At 45.2% G+C, this 22,482-nt stretch overlaps 1 protein-coding gene across 2 annotated transcripts in view; it reads left to right on the plus strand.

Annotated features, from left to right (window-relative positions):
• The window catches only part of LOC135301080 (chromatin remodeling regulator CECR2), a 92,845-nt gene that overhangs the window by 44,303 nt on the left and 26,060 nt on the right, over positions 1–22,482 (plus strand). For both annotated transcript variants that reach the window (XM_064421296.1, XM_064421297.1), the window contains exon 2: positions 4,965–5,059. In XM_064421296.1, the coding sequence (XP_064277366.1) occupies positions 4,965–5,059 (95 nt within the window). The remainder of the gene's footprint in view (positions 1–4,964; positions 5,060–22,482) is intronic.

Consider the following 22,482-nt stretch of genomic DNA (forward strand, 5'->3'; position numbering starts at 1 on the left):
CTTGTGGTCCTGAGGGTGAGGTGAAGATGGTGTTTCCTTGAGGCAGCTGCTGACTTCATCCTCACTGCCAGCAGCACAGGGAGGGCATTCAGCACCCATTTTCCCTGGTGTGGAAAGGCAGAATGAAGAGATTGGGGATCCTTTTAGCTTAGGAAACCTTGAAGCCCTGGAGGATCATAGAGAGGGCAGCATGCAGGCTCCTGCAGGACTCTGGGGAAGGTGGGAGAGGTGCATCCAGCTGCCCATTTGGATAACACAGTGTTTCCAGCAGCCACTTAAGATGGCATGTCTGGGAGACTCCAGCAGGACCAGGAGCCATGACTTCTTTCTGAATTTATGGCAGCCAGCTAAACCCACTGCTGTTTGCCCTTGTAGGGTACCCTGGCCCTAGGAACAGCCCTAATGCCCTGCAGTGCCCTCCTGCCTTGTCGTGCAGAGCACTCTCAGTAGGCTTCATATTTTGGAAACTATTTCCATATGATGGCAGGGATCCCAGGCAGGGAGAACACAGCACTGGGCTGCAGGCAGCCTGCTGGGTGGGGGCTTGGTTCCCTCAGGCATTCTGAGAAGGTGCTGGGGGCTGAGCACACTGACTTCACATAGAATGGAGCTTCTTGGACTTGACTTTCCATCTTCCTGCCCAATCCCACTGCCCTTTGGCACGAGTTTGCCAAACTTTTGCCCAGATGCCTGTTGTCATTAATTATCTGTGAGGGGAAAAGAACATCCTGACTTGACCTGGTGACAGCATTGAAATTTCAGAGCATGGGCTGGGGCTGGCTCAGCACGTCCCGCTGGTAGCTTTTGGTGATCTCCTAAAGCCTGTTGAGTCACTTTGGAGCATTGCAATGGAAAGCTGATAACGGCAGCTGTATGGAAATAGAGCTGAAGGGATTGGGGTTTTTAAACTGATGGCTAACTTGGACAAGGCTTAGCTGTGCTTAAACTCGTTATGTCCATCACATTCAGTTATAGATGATTCAGCTCCAGAAGAAACCTCTAAACTGTAGTGCTGTACCTCAGCACCCAGCCTGCTCACACTGGGCTCTTGCAGGTTTGGAGGAGTCTGTCTTCTGAAACAAAGCTTTGTGAGGCTGCCCTTTGCACAGTCAGCTTGCTGAGCAGGAGCTGGAGGCTGGCTGGCTGCTTTCCACAGCCCCGTGGTCACCCCATGGTGACAGTGGCGTCGCTGTTGTGGACTCATTTGTTTACTTTCGTCAGGAAGGTTCACTGTCCTCCCTCTCAAAAATCCGGGCAGATATCAAAACGGCATCCAAAGCAGCGTTTGTTTCAGCCAGTGGGGTTAACCATCCCTGCCCAGTGCTGGGTGTGGGGTCCCCAGGGAGTGGGGACGGACGGGCTGGTGCCTCCTGCCACCCTGCTGGCCCCGCTTTGGGCCAGTGCTCCTCCTGGGAGAGGTGGTCACCCTTGCTCCCATCCTTGCTCCAGCGATTGCCTCTTCCCAACAGTCCTTGCCTGACTCAGGGGGGATTTAGTACCGGGCTGGGGGGAGGGAAAGACGTTAAACAGGCTTTTCCCTAATGAGGTGTGACGCCAGCTGGAGAGGGGGAGAATCCTGCTTTTCTCCTGTCTGTTGCTCTCTCCAGCTAGAGGAGGAGGAGATGTGTGTCCCCCCCTTTTCCTCTGCTGATTTGCTGCCTCTTCTGTTTCCTTTCTGTGCTGTCCCCAAAGCGTTTTGGCAAGGTTCAGATTTCTGTGCTCACAGCTCAGTGCTCAAAGAGAAAAGAGGAAAAACAAAAGGATTGGAGGCGTGGGGAGGATGGTGGCGGGGAGGAAGCTGAGCTGCTGGTCCTGGCCAGGCTGGAGGAGTGTGGGGATGGGTTACTGAGGCAGGGTTTGCCCTTAGGACCAGGGGGGTTTTAGTGGCTTCTTTCTCCTGAGAGTCCCTGGCATCAATTCATCTCTCTCTGTTTAGATGTGCTGCTTGAGCAGTGTGCTGCTTTGCTGGCTGTCCCTTGTTGGAGGGGGAAGGCTGGAAAAATCCTCCTGCTAAATGTGGGCTGAAGCATTAGGTGAAAACCTGAAGGGATACTAGTTCTTTGTTTGTGTTCCTGAGATGTTCAGATTTGCATCACATCCTCCTAGTGTGTCTGTAATTCCCACAGCACTCTGAGTGTGTGGGAAGAGTCTAGAATGTAGGTGTTTTGGGACCGGAAGCTGGAGAATCCAGTGGGATAGAAAATCATGACATTCAGATAAACAGATGGACCCAGTCCTGGGTTCATTGTTCAATCCCTGTGTTCATTCATCAGGTTCCTCTCACTGCTCTTACTCTTCTGTCACAAGCAACAATAGTTGAAATGTAGACAGAAACATTACAGGACAATGTCAGTGACTTTTTTTCCAAGAGAAATAATCACAGTAATACTTGGACTGTGCCTTTACTGTCATATTCTGGCACTGAGTGTTACTGTTGGCAGGGAGCAGAAGATCAGGGTGGGCTCCAAGGAAGCACCCATGGCACTGGGGAGCACCATGCAAGTGTCTTTCTACAGAAACACCAACAGCCTCATGCCTGCCAGGGATGGGCTTTCACTGGCCCCATGCTGTGTGTGCTGATGAATCTTGGCTTGTTCCAGAGCCCCTTCACCCATCATGGCACTGGGGCTCTGCATCCAAAGCCCCCTTTATCCCGTGGCTGTGAGATCCATCTGGGTCTGGGTTGGATCCCCAAAATTTGTGCTACACCTGCCATGGAGACAAGGACAAGGAGCACCCTTCTGGGAGGGGGAAAGCAGGAGGAGAGGCAGGGAGAACAGCCCATCCAGGTGTTTTAGTCCCTGCCCAGGAGATGGCATCTTGCCCAGTGCCCCAGGAATGCCCCCCTGCTCCTGGGGTGACCTGCCAGCTCCAAAAATGTAAAGGTCACTCTGGAAAACAATGGCTGCAGATAGGGGCTATCTGAGGCACTTGTGGCCACTGCTTAAGGAGTGTTAGTCAAACAGCAGGCTGAAAAGGCTCACGGGAAGCAGTTTAAATATTCCTCCATACAAAAGGCTGTCACATCCTAGCAGGGGCAGGCTGCTGACTGACAGCTTTAATGAACAAGTGTATGTGGATGAGGGAGAGGCTGAATGCAGGGAGGCATCCTGGAGACTTACTTTCCCCCTGCCCATCATTGTGGGTTCTGACATGTCATTTTTCACAAGCTGCAGGTTTATTGTGGTAATGTGGTAACACACCTGGGATGGTTTAGCATATCATGTGCTTTAGGCCCTCCCTGCTCCCCTCTCCTCCAGGGATACTTATAGAAGGCATATGTCCACTAAAAAATTTTACAAATAAAGTAAGTCAACTTCTAAAATACTGGCCACTTGCCAGGTGGTATGCAGGGCCAGGAGCAGGGCTCAGTCCTTGTGGGACTGAGTCTCAGTGATTCTCAGTGAATTCACTCGGTAATTACTGTTTATATAACATGATTACTATTTATACAACAATAATATCACTCTGTCCAAGGGATGGCAAGCAGCAACTGTAGATTTTATGTTAACTTGTCATTAAGCAGGGTGCTCATCTAGAGGCAGACAACAGAGATTGCTGGTCCTTTCCCTGTCTCTGTGGCAGGGACAGCAGGCTTTGGCTGCACGCTGCCCTTTCCTTACCTCCACTTTCCACGTGCAATTGATGTGTTTAGTGCATTCTTCACAGGGCAGGTGTCAGGCTTCCTGAAGCACTTTGCATGTTGCACAAGAGGTAAATAAGAGCAGTGTTGGTAATGAAAATATGCCATTAATACATTTCCAATAAAAAACTACAAGCGGCGTTTAAGCTGCAATCTGTTATCAATAATTTTATTACTGCAGTTACTGCGGTCTAATAAAAAAAGCACTTTCTCTTCTTTATTGGGTAAGTGCCAAAACGTTTATCCTTTATTCTCTGGCCATTAACCTTTATTCTGTAGCCATTAGCTTAGCTATTTGTGTAACAGTCTGTTGAGTAACATTCAAGTAGGAATTTGTATTCAATCCATTATTTACTCTGAAACCCAAAAAGAATAGCTTCTTATGCCTATATTGTTTATCCATATTAAATCTTGTTAAATGCTGCATGCTAGTGATGATAAGTCTTTGAGAAAGTGGATTTTTCTTACTGTGAATAATTTTCTGGCATGCAAATAAAACTATTACTAACCACATGATATTTGGAAAACAAAGCTTGAAACTGCTAGCTGAAAAAAAGATATTTCTCACAATAGGTGCAAAATTCATAATAACTAAATTTCAGGAGTTTATCCTTCTTGTGGATCAATTTCTGCATCACATCTTTGTGAACTCTGCTGTGCTAGAATAAGCCGTGATATTCTCCATTGAGGATTGAGATTTTGGGTCACAAAATCTGACATCCCTCCATCCTTTCTCTCTTACTGGACTTGGGAAAAAAATGAAGTGTATAAGAAGTAAGTTAAATAATCAGAATGCCTGCTTTTCTTTGAGGCATTTGCTTGCTTGCTTTCAGCCATTTCTGACAATCCATCTGCAACTGCTCCTTCTGGGTTGTAAGTGGCTTTTAGTGCCCTGCTTTCTGAGCACATCTTTTAAATTGAGCTCACCAGCCTCAGTGAGTGGAGGCAAAGCAGAAGAATGAAACTGTTGATTCCTGCCCATCAGGTGAACATGAGAGAAATCATGCCTTTCTTATTAGGCTGTAGTGTATCTCAACCTCACTGAACCCTATTTTTCTGCGTCCAGACAAAAGCATTAGTCTTCTGGCTGGAGAGTGACATTCAGTAAAAACCTTTCAAGGTCTTCCCATAAACTCCTGCAATGAAGAGGCAGTAGAAGCAGTATTTTTAATGATGAGGAAGGTCAGTTTACCCCTTTTGTGCTCTGCTGCTGTACACATACATGAGGCTGTTTGGTCCAGATGAGCTAGCAGGAAATTTTAAGGAATTCGTTTAATGGTTGGATTTTTATTTTTTTTCTTCTCTCCTTTCTACTCATTAGGAACTGGAAGCTGCTCTTCACGGGGATGATGTGGAGTTCATCAGCGACCTGATCGCTTGCCTTCTTCAAGGTTGCTATCAGCGCAGAGACATCACGTGAGTAACCTGGCTCTGTGGCTGGAGCCCTCTGCAAGGGGAGCTAATTAACACGGTGGCGGGATGTTTCACGGCTTCCGAGTGATGACATGGCACCAGCAATCAGGCCAGATGCTTCACGGAGTGAAAGGGAATTCGGGTTCTCTTGGGTTGAGTTGTAGGCTTTTTAATTGTACAGAGCCGTTAAGCAAAGCCCTTTGTTCAGATGCCGTGCGAAGGAGTGTTTGGTGCTCTGCTGTAGCACTGGTGACACAGTGAACATTCACATCTGCTGCCATGCTCTGCACTCTGCTTGGTCAAATTAGTGATATTAAGTCATCACATATGTTTGCAACGTTTGGATGTGTTGCATAGCATAAAACTTGGGGCTCTGCACACACCTCACTTGCATGAAAGATCCCATTTGCTTTACATAGGGCCAACAATGATTATTTTCTTAGAAGTATTGGAATCACTTCAGCTGCAGGATGTTGGAAAGTGATTTGACATCTTCTCTTCTGACATCCAGAGACACTTTTTCAGTGTCCACTAGAGCAGCCTCCCAAATGGAGACATCTGCAGAGCATCATTCTTTAGAGGACTGCCACTCGCACAGCAAAATGTGCTTCCAGTGATAGCAAAGGCTTGTTGCAGTGTGTTTTATTTGTTCTTTTGTGAATCATGTTAATAGCAAAGCATAATTGTGCGGACAAAGACAGCTTGGCAACACGTGCAGTTGCTTGGAAGCAGTCCTGCTCCCTAAGATCTCCCTGTTGTGGAGAGGTTTAGGCCAGTGCATAGGCAGAACCATAGGTGCTTGCATTGAAAACTCTATTTCTAATTAACTGATTATGTTCAACAAAATCTATGTAGTTGATTTGTATATGCATATGCCACTTAATTAAGTTCTCTTTCATTGCTGCATAGACATTCAGGACCAGTGGGTATATCAGAAGCTGAACCAGGCAACTTTTTTAATTTTTTGCACTGCTTTTACTATCTCCAAATTATTGATTGTAAAGGGTCTGCAGTCATATGTATCTTCTTCATCAAAATAGCCACAGAGCAATATATACCTGCTTGTAAACATGCAGCAAGTTTATTTCTTCATACCAAAGCCATCAGAAAGTAGAGGCTTGAGTGTTTTGCCCACCTGAACCAGCTTACCCTTGTAGCAGCAGTGGAAGATTTGTCTTTGATAAAATTAATGAATTTTGTGAGGTTGTGAGGTTCTCCAAAACTCTCCAGATCTAAGAGGGTCCACTGAGTGACTGGACTGTGTAATTGCCTCCGCATTTGCAACTCTTTTAACTAAGAAAATTCAGGGATGAATCATGGGTGAGTTGGACACTAGCAAGTTGTCTGTCACCCAAACAAACAAAACACAAAACCAAACTCCCAAACAGTTGTGCTGGGGAAAGCCTGAGGTACCTGAAGGAGAAACCAGCTTCACCATTTCTGCAGCCTCCTGTAGAAGGGGTTACCTCGTGGGCATGAGGATAATGAGGAAAGAAATTTCTGCAGAGGAGATGGGACAATGTGGTGGGAATGGCTTAAAGGATATATCAGGAAAACTGCCTGAAACTGCTGGGATGTTAAAGAGGTGAGCTCTGAAGCACTGCAGAGGAAGCAATGGGAAAGGCTGCCTAAAAACAAGAGGGAAAGATGCTGTATGCAGAGGGATGTCATGCAGGAAGAAGCATTAAGATGAGGTCTAAATATGAAAATCTGAAGATAAATAAGAAAAAAAGTAATGGCTTGGAAACACCTCTCAGAAAAAAACTTGCCACACTGTTTCACACTTAAAAATCCACTGTGGAATTCAAAAGCCTAAAATTTTCCATGTTCCTTACATGTTTCCTTGCAACACCTTTTTTCCCCTCTAACCCAGTTCAAGAGGCATAGGCCTTGGCTGATGCACACCTTGTTTTTCTCTCTCTACCTTGTTTTTCCACAGTTAGTGGTAGGAAGCTGAGCCTCTAATTGATATTTTGAGTGCTGAGCAGACAATACCATGCAGATGTGAGAGGCAGGATTTGTGTGGTGTTTAGACTTGGCTTTTCACAGTGGCCCAGGACTCCATACCTCTCTGCTGCAGACAGATAAGAGGTATCAGCCTTGGGTGGGAAAAATCAGCAGTGTCACAGATCATCCTGGTGGTGTTACTGCAGCATCTCTCCAGGCATTTGTGCCCTGCTTCCTCGTGCTGAGGCTGTGAGCTGTTACTACCAAGGCTGTAAATTTTTGTTCCTTGTTGCACCTCAGAGAGAAAGGCAGGAGCTTGTTCTCATGCCTGCTCTCGGGCTGGGCCACTGCAGCTCAAGCACGGGGTGCTTCATAAAACCTCAGTTTTCCTACCTCTCTGAGGGGTTTTGAGGTTTAATTAGTTTTGTGTCGGGTCTTACATCTTTGATGGCCAAAATGTTATCTGCCTATGCTTTCTCACAGTCTGTCTGGGAGCAGCTTGCAGTTCTTGTCACATCTGTTTTGACGGTGCGCAGGACTGGGCTGCCTGGCTTTAATCATGCATCATAGAGGGGTATAAAACTGTCACATACCTTTGCTAATTATAATGTGCTCTCAAGTAATTTTGGAAGTGGCTGAGAGCCCTTCTAATGCTTAATTTAACATGCTGTAGTTTGATTTGCTTTCCATTCTTTGGGAAAAAAAAAAGATTATTACTTTTGTAGGCTTCTATGATCCTTGGTTTTGAAGTAGAGCAACTTTGCCTTGATTTTGATATTATTTATGACAGACTTTTTAACAAAAAAAAAAAGAATCACATACAAGAGAGACTGCTTTTTACCCTGCTTGATGTCTAAGGAGCGTGGTCTGGTAACATAAGACTTTCTTTGAGTTATGGATTTCTGTGTTTAACTACAGAGACTACTTAATGGGATGCTATGTGATCTTCTCCAAAGTCTTATTTATCATAACCTATCATAGCTGTTAGGAACACTCCATTGACCTGGCTCTTGCTGTGTTAAGTCCTGTAGAAGTGCAGAACAAAAACCAGTTGCCTGCATTTCTGCATCTTTAGCAATGACCCTGTAGCTGTCTTTGCCTGGCACCAGGTATTTGAGCACTTGGCCAGGACAGTTTTCCCATTGCTCTCCTATTTTTACTCTGAGCCAAAATACTTGTGTGTCATGATCTGCAGCTTTTGTTGTTTTATAAATACCCATCATAGTATCCATATACCATCTGTACCATCTGTATGTAACTGCTATGGCTGCAATAGGTATCCAAGGCATGCTTGGTTTGATGCCAGTGAGATTGCCCCCAGGTTTTTCCTGCTCTCAGCTTTTTTGCACAGGTCTTAAAATGTCTTGTGTTTTCTTGTAATTGCTTCAAAAGGCAACTGCCCAGAAAAACTCTTATTAGAACTTGGGGATTGCAAAAAAATAAATAAAAATTAAGCAGTTGGAAAAAAATCCTGGTGCTTGCTTCAGATTCTCTGTGATATAAATTGGGTAGCTGCATAGTCCCTAGGGGCTGCCACTTTAATTCCAGCAGGAAATGTGGCTTGATGACTTGTATGAAGACAGGAAGATCAGAGCTTCAGCTAACGGCAGCGGCCGCAGCAGGAGCCTTCTGCAGCTGTTTTTAAGTAAGAAGTGATGGTGTGACATGGATGTGTACACTCAACTAAAATATGCCAGAAAAGCTCCTGCTGTTCAGCTTTTCTTTGGGTGAAACTCATTCTTCAATGTTCTGTGGTTGCACTTTTGCTGTTTTTCTAATGTGATGGCATAAAAAGTTTTAGTAACTTTGTCGTGTTTCTTATTGGGAGGCATTTTGTATGCTGCTACTTTGTCTCAAAAAAAATCTTTGCTGCTTTTTCTTCTGTTTTATTTTTTCAACATGCACAAAGGCCAGAATGTGAGGAGGAAGAAAAAACATATCTCTTGCTTTTTTTTTTTCTTTTCCCCTTGAGATTCTTTTCTTTTTTAACACCTCAGGGGATTGGTCCATCAGTATAGCTGAAAATTCTTTTTTTGACTTCTGTGCCACCAGAGGGGATTTGTTTCCTTAGGAATCTCAATTGTTTTTTTCTTGTTGTTTCTTCCCTAATGCATTGGAATTTTTTTCCTCCCAAGGGGATCATTGGTTTTGCACCTTCCTTAAGCTCTTATGGGATCCCTAAACGATCCTTGGAGTCTTTGGCTTGTAGTTTGCACCTGGTTTGTTCTACTAAGGATAATAAGAGGATATTCCTTAACTCCCTTTCCTCACAATTGTTTAAATTATTTCTATCCTATTCTTAGTGGTGGCATTGAGAAACACTCCCAGTATGGCATCTGAGAGCTGAATTTTCTACTTGCTGTGTTGCCAGTCAAGGACACTGTGTCTGTTCTGTGTATTTTCTAACACTTGTTTGTAATCACTTATTTGAGCTTTCATCAGAAAGAGATAGACAACCTGAAATCTTCTAACCTACTGAGGAGCAATACCTGTTTCTGAAGACTGTGTTTAATAGCTCTGGGTATTTTTCTTCTTCCTTCTGCTTTGTCATTTTTGTCCAGCCTTTATTCTGTGCAGACTGTGTCCTTACAGGTGCTTTGGGGGTTACCCCAAGTCCCATATTTTGGTAAAAGAGACCTCAGTAAAATGCTTAACATCTTGAAATCACCCTTGTTCATGTGCCTACATGAGCTGTGTCCTTCCAGAACTGCTGTTTGTCAGTCTGGTCTGGGGGATGAAGTGGCAGGACAACAGGAATGGCAAAGCAGAGCTGAGATTTCAGTCTCGTGGATAACTGTGTGAGCTAGGCTGTGGAGAGAGCTAAGCCAAGCTACTGAGACTGAGCTGAATGAATTCACCACTTCAGCCCATGCCATAACCCCTCAGGAGCCAGCCTGAGCTCAGTGACAGCAGAGCTGGTGCCCACCACCTTTGGAAGGATTTTTTAGCAGCCGGCTCTTGCAGTTGTGCCGGTGACCTTGGTTATAACAACTGCTTCCATGGCCTGGCCACAAAGCACCTCACTAACTCAGAGTCATATTCATGAATGCCAAGTGAATATCAACAAGATCAGCATTATTTACAGTCTGACTTTTAACAAGTGCTGCCTTGCATACATCATGGATATTGGTGGATGGCCTCTGGAATCAGCCTGGTATCCTCAGCACAGGAGATGCCGTGAGGGGGCAAGGGAGATGAAGTGGCTGCATTGCTCATCTTGAATCTAATTTTAATATTTATTATAGTAATAGCCAAGCCATGCAAGGTGAGCCTTTTAAAGGGTAAAAAGTGAAAATGAAGCAGCTGGCAGGTGTTGGCAAAGGAAGGATGAGATTACAGCAGTAAAATAACACGGTCATTCAGAGATTAATGAGAAGCACAGTGGAATAAAATTATAGAGTTGAAATATAACTAAAGCTAAGTAAATGTCTTTGATTCTCAGATGGATAAAATGAATCTTTAAAGAAGAATTTGAAGAAAAGTTGGTAGCATGTTCTGGAAGTGCTATTCCATGGATGTGGTGGAGAATAAGGACAGAAAATGGGGAAAGAGAAAGAGGAAAAGCTGTGCTGTTATTGTCAGGGCAGATGGATGGGAGACAAACAGATTGGATTGCTGGGGAGAGGGAGTTATGCAAAACATTGACAGGGAGAAATAGGTGGCTAAACTTCAAAGGAGGAACAGGGAACAGTCAGCAAAGGGTCTTGGAGACTGCAGTGATGTCATCATGCCAGTGTCAGAGCATGAAATATGAAAGGGACAGCTGTATTTATAACTTCTTGATGTTGCAAACCGAGTACTCTGGAGAGGAGGAAGAAAGCAATGATGAAAAAAGAAACTGAGAAGGCAAGTGAAAATATCATCTCCTTTCAAGGAAGAAGGCAAAGGATTGGGTAGAGAGACAGATGGGGTGTGGAAGTTTGCCTGATGTGAAACCTTTGCCCTCACATTTGAGGCTTGCAGTGATGCTCCAAAACACTGGTGCAGGATTTTTGCTCCAGCACAGTTGGTTTTGCAGGCCACTTCCAGCACCTCATCCAAATTCAGAAACCAATGTTTAGTCCAAGGGTGAATACTAGAGAAGATCTGAAGTAATTTTTTTGGAGCCTTTTAGCCTCAGTGGGCATGAACAGCTGGAATAGCTGCTGGCCAGCTGCTAGGCCACTGTATGATGTGCTGTGTCATATCAGTCTCTGCTCTAAGTCACCTATACTTTTACTTTTTCTCCCATGTTACCTTCCAGCCTTCCTCAGTTTCTTTCTGGCTCAACCAATGTAGTGGTTTAAACTTTAAAGAAAAGAAGATGAAAGATCTGTTCTGAAGCAAATCCCATAAGGGTCTTCTTTAGGACCTATTTCTCTGTAAAAAACTTGGGTTTATCCATGGTCTCCAGAAACTTACAATGTGTGGGGCTGGATCTAAGAAATGAATTTGCTAAGCTTATTTGCTTCAAGGAAACCCCAAGCTAGGTATTTTGTGCCTCCCAGGGGACTCTTTTCTCTGACATTAAGTGTATTTTTCTGTGAGCAGTAAGGCAATAAGGGCTTGTTTCATATGGATTTGTGCTGTAATACAGGCATGTGTCCTATTTCCCCATCATCATCAAGACAATAACTCCAGCTTCTTCCCCACAGTGCTCATCATCACTGTAATACCCTAAGGTCCTCTCTGCAGCCCCCAAACAATCAGAAGTGCTTATGGCACAGCGATACTGTTGTCTTTCCTTGTGGCAATGAATTGGGAGCATGCTTTCTGTTGATGGGCACTAGGAATGAACAATGCAGCATTAAGCTGGCTTCACTTGTTCTTCAAGGATCCAGGAATGAATAGTAAGTAATGATCCTCTTCCAGTCTCAATGTGGAGCATGTGAGCCCCATTCCTATTTGCTGCTTCAGAATATAGGAGATGTATTTGGGTCTTTTGTAAGTTAATCAGCTCCAGCCCCCAAGGAGCTTCTCCTCAAAAAGAATCAAATAACAGGAGCAGAAAGAAAGAAACATGTGGATTAAAATTGGCAAGTACATATTGAAGCCTGGCTAGATGCAGGTGAAGGTCATTGATAGGAGAAGTGAATTGTCATTGCAGAAAAACCAAAGCCCTTGCTGTTCAATCACAAGGTACATTCATGTATTCTGGACCATCCAGAAGATTGTGTTCACCCCTCCTGAGATAAAGGGTACTGTGTCTTGATCTTCATTTCATTGTGTCCACAGTAGCTTCTTGTTGGGGCACACCTTGTGTGGTTGGTTTTTGAGATCACACAGAACAGGACACTAAACAAGGAAAGAAAATCCATGCTTTAAAAGCCAAAAACATGCACATGAAGCAGCGTGTGGCAAGAGCAGAGAGTGCAGCAGCCCTTCTCACCCTTCATTTGTCTGTGTGGCCATCAGCATCCCTCCCTGCACTTCTCCAGCTCAGAGCAGTGTGTGCTGGCTGTGTGCCCAGGTGTCCCTGGGCAGAACCCCTCAAAGCAGAAACCAGGAGCCAGTGCATCACCCCCACCAGTGTTACCCAAATCCCCCCAGACATCTCCCCCAAAGGAGCTTGTTCATTCCTTTTTAAACACTCAGAGCTCTCTTGCTCCCTTTGCTTTTTCTATCAAACTACAAGTAACTCGTTTTTGGATTAGTTTAATAGTTCTGACACTGACTCTTTTTGTTTTCCGTTTGGATCCTTCAAGAGATTGCCCTTTGTTATTCAAAGCCGAAGTACTTGACACAGCAGCAATGCAGAAGCCCCCGGGCTTCAGGCTGTGCTGGCTGTGTGATCCTTGTACCTCTGAGCCATTCCCATCCTCAGTGTCTGATAAGCCTTGGGGAAGAGATGGGAAAAGAATGCAGCACTCCGAATTCCTGAGGGGTGCTGGCAGCCATCCATCCGTGTGGGGACGGGAGGATGTTCACCTGCTGACCAGGGCCTTTCAGATTCAGCATTTCACTGAATTCAGCTGCTAGGGGACCCTCCTGCCTTTGACTTTCTTTACAAGGCTGACAAAAATCTGGCTTCCAATCTACAAGTTAGGGAGAAGGGTATCTTGCCTTTGCTAAGTTGTTTGCAGCAATGTCCAGGTCAGATGTTTTTTTGTTCAGGTCCAGGGTTTGCTTTTTGAGCTCTAAAACTGACCCTAGGAGCTGCTATCTTGGATTTGCTGCTCTCTGGAGAACCCAGACTCTTTGGTTTGTGTTGCATCCAGAAAGTGGCACAATTTACTGATAACATTAACTCTGTTGGTGTCATCCAGCCTGCTGATGTGCCTGTAAAATCTCCAGTTTGGCATCTGCATGGCTTAATCTTCTCTTGGTGATCTTGAGCTTCAGCAGGGGACCAGCTGTGCTCCACAGGTGAGAGCATTGCTCCTTCAGTCTTACTCTGACTGTGTGCACCAGTACCAGCAATATCAGAACCTATAATGAAAACATCTCTTTGCCATTATCTTCCCATCCTTTAGTTCCAGTGTTTATCTTGTGCCTTTAGCACAGAGCCACTGTTGGCTCTGAGGCTCAGGACCTGTCTTCTGCCTCCTGCCACTGGCCACTGGTCTCTGTCACTCACTTTCTGGTTTTGAACGCAACAGACTTCTCTGTACCTCAGGGTCTCGGGAGGTTCTTGTCTCTTGTTCTGAACATGCTCTGAGGGGAAAGTTCATATTCCCAGTCTAGCTGTGGTGATAGATCTCTCTGGATAGGGAATTGTTGGGCTCCAGCTCTGCTCAGCTCTCCAAGCCTATTGACCAGCATGCCAGGGAATTCATTGCTTAATGAAAGCCATTTTCCCTGGCCTTCCCCAGCCAAGATCAATGTCATCACGTGGCAGGAGATGGCCTACACTTAGACATCTCCCTTGTGTGTTCTTGTAGAATCACAGCTTGACAGCAAAGCTTTTTAGATGTGATAGGCATTTTCAGTTCTATTGTTAATTTATCATAGGTGATGGTGTGAGATAACTTCTTCCCTTGGTCCTTTGCACCTCAGATGTAAAATGTGATGGCATCAGGACAGGAGCCACCATGTTGTAGTACCTGCTGTGCTTCCCTTGCTGGGGAAAGCTTTCATAACTGATATTGCCTCTTTTTTGGGCTCACTTGGCTCAACAGGTTCTTAAGGCAGGAAAAGGGTAGCTGATCCCTCTGGGGACACTCAGCTTGTGTCCTCTTTGATTGCTGAACCGTTCAATGCAGCCCCCACAAAAAAAAAAAACAAAACCCAAAACCAGAAACCTTTTACTTCTAGACAGACACTGGAGTTTTCTTTCCATTCAGACAGGCAGGAGTCTGACCAACCTTCTCACCAGGAGATTTCTGGAAGTTCCTGTATATTTTCAGATGCACAGTATTTTACCATTTCAGCCATTTCTCAAGGAACCGAGGTCTCTATTTTCAAGCCTTTCTCCGTGCTGGAGCTGTAGTGCAAGTTTCAACATGATGGTTGATAATGCATGTCAGTGACTGATTACAGAGCTGTTTTCCACTTGGAGTTTAGAGCTACCCTTGCTGCTTTCACGGGCTGTAGGTCACACTGAATGCAACTGATTTGTTCCTGCTCCCTTTGAATAATGGTTTCAGGGTAGTGCCCTAAAGGTAAAATTGAATAAACTGTGAAGTACAGAGTATCTGTGGGGTTAGTGTGTCAGCAAAACTGGGCAGGTGTGTTTAAACACACATTTGGTGTGAACATGGTCACCCTGAGTCAAAAACAACAATGCCCATGGAAAATAGCATCATCACTCTTAATTTATTGTATTTATGCAGATAAAATTACGGGACAAGACAGTTCTTAAAACTGTCTCGAATGGTCAGTTCTTTCTATGCATTCAAGGTAAATAATCCTTTCTGTTCATCTAATGCTACATTAATTCATGTTTTTTACAAATATATGTAGCAATAGAGTTTGTTCAACGTAGTGATGTTTCAGGATCTTTTAACAGAATTCTCTTCCCCCTCTTTTAATCCACTTATCCAACTCATTGATTTGTCTTATTGGTTTTCACTCAAATTGCAGCATCAGTAGTGGGGGGTGGAGTTCCTGCTTCTCCAAAACCCTGCATATAGTGAGAGCACAAGTCATCCCTTGGTGGGGATTGTGCAGAGACTTACTGAGTTTGAAGGAGGGGTTGAGCTAGAATTGAAAGGCAAATTAATTTTAGTTTAGTCCTATTAATATTCCATTAATCTGTCTGGGCAGTGTATGTATCCTGCTTATTCCTTTTGCCCCAGGATTTTCTCTTCATGTGGTACCATGTACTTTCAAGTGTTGTTTGGCATGTTTCTGTTGCTCTGGTTTCATTGATACCATATTCCTATTTCTTCCTTTCCCTAATCAAGCAACAAAAACACTGAAGCAGCCCTTGCTCCTACCTAAAAAAACATATGCAGGCCCCTGCACCCAGCATGCATCTAGTTAGCAATATGTGTCTTCCTCATCCTCCAAGAGCTGCATAATCCACCAGGCTTGGCAAATCCATCCCCTTTTCCCTCCAACGTTTCCCATCTTCACACCAATCACTTTCTTTGCCTGGCTCACTTGGCCATGTAGGCTGCTGGTCTCTTGGGAAGGGGAGATGGATGCTGGGCATCTGCTCACCCCTTCCTCTGTTGTGGTGGGGGTGAGGGAGAAAACAGCAAGGCAGATAAGGGCAGTGAGGAGCAGCTGGGCATAGGTGAAAGAAGGGCCATCAGTGCCTTCAGGTTGTGTTTCCTGCACCTAAAATTACTTTCACCTTCTCACACGGGAGGAGAAACAACAATATGCCTTTTTGTTGCCTCCCTGCACTTTGAGGTGTTAGAGACAGGGCCACAGCACGAAACACTCGTGGCCCCTCCTGCTGATGCTGGGGATGGTGATGAAAACAGAGCAGCCCTGGCTCACAGAAGGGTGCTTGGAGCTCCTGCAAGCAGGGAGGCACAATATGACAGGACAGTTCAAAGTAACAGGTATGTGTGATTTCTCCTGCCAGTGCTGCCTTTCTCTCACACAGCCCAATTAACAGGGGTCACAGAGCACTGATTAGCTGCCTTGGCGTTTTGTGAGCATAAAGCAGTGAAAAACCCAGGGTGAATTGGGGAGAAAAAGATCAAATAGACACTTATCTCAGCAGTCCTGCCTGTCCCTGGCATTTGCCAGCCTAAGGAAAGAGCCTTTCCAGAAGAGAGCAATGCAGGATGGTGCTGTATCTGTGCTGATATCTCTGCTGCTTTTCTGCCTTTCCTCAGCAAAATAACAAACAAGGCACCCCAGCAGCTGTGCTGTTCAGAGGGTTGTTGCTAGATAAGAGCCAAATCACTGGAGAAGCATGGGCCACAGGCAGCTGGGGAAGATCAGAGCATGCCCTTCTGCCACACTGGTGTGTGAGATGGCTTCAGTTCCTCCTCAGGAGGAGTGGACTTGCTGCCTCCTGTCCTTCCTGCGAGGGAGAAGGGCTGGGAGGCAGCACAACCAGCGCAGGGGAGGTAAAAGGGCATCTCCCTCTAGTTTGAGACTTGCTGAGAGAGGTCTAATAATGCTAAGGAGCCCAAGCTGGGAACTTCCATGGCTGCTCAGGCTGTGGCTGGGCTGAGAAATCTGGACAAGCATACCTGGAATGTTCCTGAAAGGTGGGCAGCTGTAATGACCTTGTGCCTTCCCCTCTTTTCCTCACACCCCCCTTTTTTTGGGGTGGCAAAGCAACGCTCCCACTTCAGCTGTCATAGCCAGGTTAAGTGGCTGCACTTGCTTCTGTCAAGCCAACACACGCTCCTGTGGTGTGATCCCTTATTAGAGCAGACAGCCCACATCAGCTCTCCACTCTCCCTGCCTCCCCAGAGACACTGCCTCGCTCCAGAGCTGTTCTATTCTGCTTCTCTGTGGGATGCAGCATGTCTGCCAGCTCCCCTTCCAGCCTCCCCAGGGTTCATTGCATGGAGGATGGAGAAAACAAGGAGCAGGAGGCTTCTTATAGCTGCTGACAGCCACAGGTTTTCATTGATTATTTTTTCTCTCTCTCCTAAAGATGAACACTTTTGGAGTTCAGGTGGGAAGGCCACCATGGAAATCCAACCATGTAAATTAGATCCAACCATGTAAATTGGATTTTTTTAGCAGGATTGTGCCGCCCTTCTGCTGGTGAACCTGCTGTCCTAGCTTCGTGTTACTGTGTTGGAGGAAAGGTCCAGAACCCTGATGTCTTCTCTAAGTGTCGCTTCAGCATATTCACAAGGTGGTCTCTGGTCTCTGCCACATTTGAGTTCTGGAAATGAGTTATGGGATGGACAAATGAGGATCAGGGAACAGGAATTTCTAGGGTGCTGAAATTACTCTGCTATCCTTTACTTTTGTGGAAGACATGGATCTTTCATGGATGTGGAAGCCTCCAATTGGTCACATTTCAGACTGTCAAATTCTGGAGTTAGAGCAGATTGTTTTAGAGAAGAGCTGCTGCTACTTGATATTTGCCAACTAGGTAATCTTTTGTCCTTCTATTTTGGAACAAAACAGTGGTTCTAATATAGAAAGATTGTATTTCCATGTTCAGCAATCGTGAAGACAAATGTCCTTGTGTGGAGAGCCCAGTGCCATCCACCTGCTTAACTCTTCAGATGTCTTTCTCTTCCCTTACCTGTTGGCCACACAGGTAAGCCACAGAATTACTGAGGTTTGGGCAATGTCTGCATTCAAAAAAAACTAGTTCTAGCTTTCCATGGAGGACAAAAGGCAGACCTGTACATGCCTTGTGATGGTCTTGTGCTCCAGCAATCTCTGCTGTCTTCACAACTCTGGGAGGAGGAACTTCACTCTGGAGGTCTGATCAATGTAATTTGAATTTTTCCCCCCCTGCTTTGTGATCTCTTTCAGGGTCCATTAATGTCAGCTGTATTCCTCTTGTTCACAGCCACTACAGCAGGTTTTCTCCAGGCATGATTCAAAACAGGCACTGAAAAGCAGGATGTGTCTGAGTGGTTTTTTCCTTCATCACAAGAGCTCTACCTTGCTGGACCTTGCTGAGGTCTGTCACAAGTGTGGTGTGGAGTTTCTGCTCCATTTAGACTGTCCTTGGCTGGAATTTTTGAAGTCTGTCCCCATCAGTGGTGCAGCTAGTGACACTGCTGTTAAAGCCCAAGGTCATGACTCCTGGATCTCCTTGGTCATTTTGCTCTGCTGCAGGGGATGTTCTGTGCAGAGACCCTTCAGGGTGCTCGCAGCCCTTGGGGCTCAGTTTGGTCACCCTGATGACAATTTGGCCCCTGCTCTGAGCAGTATGTGCTCCCTGTTGGCTTGCACACCTCCTGAGCCAGCTGCACGCACAGGGCTTGCAAGGATTCCTCTCCAGCCCTCTTCTCCCCCTGGAGGATGGGGTAGTATCTCTTTCCCCCTGCATCATACTTGACTTAGTTTCTCAGTAGGGTAAATTGAAGGTGAAGTACAAGCTGGTCCATGAAGCTTCCTCCCCCACCTCAGATAAGAAAGCTCATTAATACAGTAAAAAAAGGTCTCCATTGTTACATGAGAGCTCAAGGTCAGGCTGGTAGTAGTAACTCATATTGCTTCTAAGGTCAGCCTAAGCTTTCTCTTTCTGACAAGCCACGATAGATTGATCATGGGGGCCCTTACATTATTTTTTTTTCTTCTGAAATAGGCTTTGCTTCTCCTGACCCTGTTAATGATGTTTGACTGAGGTCATCCCAGCAAACCCTGAATCCTTCCCATTCCCTTCCAGAGGGCTTGCCTTTGTGCCAAAGCATTGTATGCTTGTTAAGAATTAAGCTTTCCTGATCTCTGCTGTGGCAAAGAAGCTGTCTTCATTGGAGAGGCGAGAAATATCTTGAATGCCATCTGTCAGTTAATGCTCTCATTAACACCTGAGTGACTCCCAACACCAAGCTGGTGCATTTTTGCCAATTCAGAACTTAAAAGGTGCCAGCCCATAAGGTGAAATATCTTCAGTCCATAAAATTAATTCCATTATAAAACGTCTGTTCTGGTAAGACCTAGATTTTTGTGGTTTTTCTTTTCTTCTTTTTTTTTTTTTAACTAGAGAGATCACAGAGGCAAAGCCAGTTCTCTTGTGTGCTGTGAATTAGATGCCCAAGAAGTCTTTTTTCATTTAGTACTGAGAACCTCCTAAAATCCACACTTGTGCTCAGTGACTGAATGCATTTGAGTCTTTTTCAGCTTTTAAAGCCTTTACTGGACAGAAGTATCACCTCTATTATTTCCCTTAGTGGCTAACTCTGTAATAGGAACTTCAAAAGTAATTACATTTATCTTTAAACGGTCTTTGGTAGAAAGGCTGAGCTCTCCCAGTCTTGTTTTCCATGTTCACCCCACATACAACTCTTGGACAGGAGTTGGAAGAGGTCTCTTGTTGTTCCTGCTCTCTGTCATCCTCTGGTTTTGTCAGGGTTCTTGGTGTTAATCTCAAGAACAGTATACTGTCTGGGATTAGATGCAGGTCAGCCTTGCCTTTTCCCAGCAGTTTTAGCTCAAGAGCTTGCCAGTATTTACTCTTCCATTGCATTTTGTAAATTAAATGAAACAAGAGACTTAAAACACTGTCAACATGATAGATACTCTAGCTAGTGGGTCCAGGCAATTATTTGGCATCTAAACTTTCAGAAGGCTTATTTGTGTGTGCCAGCAGTGTCCAAACATGATTGGTAAATTTTTGTCTCTGGTATTTCAACTCCTTACCCTAATGTTTCCTTTAATTCAATATTTGCTCCCATAGGACCAGAGATTTTGTGAGGGGTGGGTTTTAGGGTTGTTTTTTTTTAGAGATGTGTGTGGGGGAGGTCTTGTAAAAAAATTGGCAGCAGCAGACCAGATAGGGCAATGTGCTGTGACAGTAATTCCACACTTGGGCCATGGCATGCTGCCTGCAGGAAGCACAGATTGACACGGGGACTCTCTCACTGAATCAGTGTTTGGTTTAGCTTTTGTTTGTTTGGCTTGATTTTGTTTACAGTTTTCCAGCCAAGATTTGATTTACTTTGGAGTCTTTAAAACTAAAAGCACAAGTGACTCCGCTTCCTTTGGGCATGAGGATAAAGAAAAATAAGCATTGTGTGTCTGTACACATAATTCCAGCCCCAATTTGCTCGGAAGGAATTTCACATTGAGTTTGCTCCTCCAGGGTCCCTGTGGGGCTGGGGTCTCTAGGTGCAGCTGTTCCCTGCCAAGCATGCACACCAGAAGCTCCGACCAAATTTTTCCATGTATCCCATCAGCTCTGTGAAATTCTCACCCTCTGTTCCTGAGGTCTCCAAAGGAGCCCCTCTAGGAAGCCGGGCACGGTGACCAAGCTTCTTTTTTGTGACAGCAGAGCGTGACCCCACGCGTTCAAAGCCGGGGAGATGGGAAGGGTTGCCTCTCCTTTGAGCAGGGAAAACGCTGGGATTGCCAGGCAGGGGGAGGAGTCCTCAGCTCCCCTCTCTGGAGCACAGAGAATCCTCCCTCTTTGGGAGGCAGCCGGGCAGCAGATGGCCGGGCTGCGGCGCTGAGCTGTCAGGGCTGGATCATTTCTCTGGCTGCTCTGGGCGCTGATACCCATGGTGGAGAGCAGCCCCTCCCTCAACTTGCTCCATCTTCTTTATGCCCTGATTTTTTTGCAGCTGCTACTAAAGATCACAGGCAACTTGAGCTGCAGCCTCGGTGGTACTCTTGTGGATTGTCTGACGCTGTTCCTCCCCTTTGACACAGATGTGCTAGGTCGTGTCCTTCCCTGTGCCCCACATTTCTCTTTGTGTATGCAACATACGATTAAAACTTTCAACCACAGTTGCAATTCAGCTTCGACCTCCTTTCTAATCTTTGCTACAAAAGATAGGGACCTCTGACAGCAGCCCTGTGGTTTCAGAGTGTAGCCAGGGATAAGGCTAAGAATTGTACTGGGCTCTTGAAAAATCATCTGCATCCACGTGGGATGTACCACATGGATATGCATGTACCATTCCACCACTGCCCCACTACAGCTATCCAAAAATTGCTTTGCACATCGGGGGGCAACTGCAAAGCAAGGGATGTTTTGACAAGTGAGGGAAAGTCTGTCTGTTTTATGAAATATTAATGGTGCTAGTCGAGTTGGCACGGGAGAAGTTTTAGAGTTGCAGAGTTCTTCGAGGTACCTTTTCTGATCTGTTGTAGCTGGTTTCTGTAGTGCTTTTCCTTGGTTACTGAGCTGTGTGGAAGCTGCCTGTGCTGTACATCAGGAAGTGGTGAAGAGGTGGTGAGAGTTGTGGCCCGTGGTCTCACACTTTTCTTGTAAATTGTTTCTAAGACTCCCAATTTACTTTCAAAAGAGGGCTGGTTTTCCTTTGGATAGATGCCCTGAGACAGAATGTGCCCGTGTACCAGTTCAACCTCCTTGGGAACACTCCAGTTTGTAGAGAAAAAACACGACTGACCTAACACTGCCTCCACTTGCTGAGTGTTTTTGCACATTTCAGTGATGCTGAGAACCTCTGGAGAAGAGATACATCTGTCTCCTCAGCTCAGTGATTTCCTTCCTGCCCTCTTCCCACTTACAAAAGAGTCTTTGGAGGTTCTCAGCTGCAGCAGAGACTCTGTAGGACTTTCAAGTGTATTGGTGTCCTACTGCTGAGCTTGAAGGAAGGGTATTTAACAGACTGTATCCAGGTAATTCCATTCCTGGATCCAGTCTCTTATTCTTGAGTTTTAATTTTATAAAAATATAACTGTTTTATAAACAGTTATTCCTGGGCATTTCTGCTTTGAGCAGGGAAGAACCCCAAGGGCAGGGTTCTCACAGATTGCTGTCCTCCCTGCAGATTTTCTTCTCCAAACCAAGAGAGCTGTTTCAGAAACTTTTTCAAAGGAAAATATAAGAGATGGGGTAAGTGAAACTCACTGTAGGTGTGGCAGACAGGGGGAAGACGAGCACCATACATTTATCTGGAGAAGAAAGGTCAGTTCCCATTAAGAAGGAAAATATAAATTGGGTAAGATTGAGAGTGATTGGGAATGCCTCAAGACATCTGTTTCCCATCTCTGGTTCTTATTTCTATCCTTATTCAAAGCGACAAATGCACAGTAGCTGTCTTTGAAAATTGATGGGGGTAGGAACTCAAAAGTACTCTTAAGAACAGAGCTTGTAATGCACTGAACACCGGGTGGACGGCGGAAATTTCTAGTGTTAGCCACTTATGTGAAAGTCAAACTAAAACCAAATTGGTTAAATCAACAGAGCCAATCCCTGGGGGGAAGGAGAGTTACATAGGCAAAGATTTCAAATGATCTTCTGGAATTAAACGGCTTCCTGGATCAGTTTTCTTTGAGAGCAGCCAAAATGATAGAGCAAGATAAGTGAACTCGTGCAAGTGGTAAAAGTATCTGTCTGAGCCATGCCTTCCTGCTTTTTTTTAGGTAGGAAAAAAAACAGGAGTAGATAGAGCCCTTTTACTTTTGTGGTTTCTTCCTGGCAATCCTTTTCATCCACTAGTTATTCAGGATCCTAGGGAAACTGCTTTTTCAGTCCATTTTATTGG

This window comes from Passer domesticus, chromosome 5 (genome assembly GCF_036417665.1).
Source record: "Passer domesticus isolate bPasDom1 chromosome 5, bPasDom1.hap1, whole genome shotgun sequence".
In the NCBI taxonomy this organism is placed as follows: domain Eukaryota; kingdom Metazoa; phylum Chordata; class Aves; order Passeriformes; family Passeridae; genus Passer; species Passer domesticus.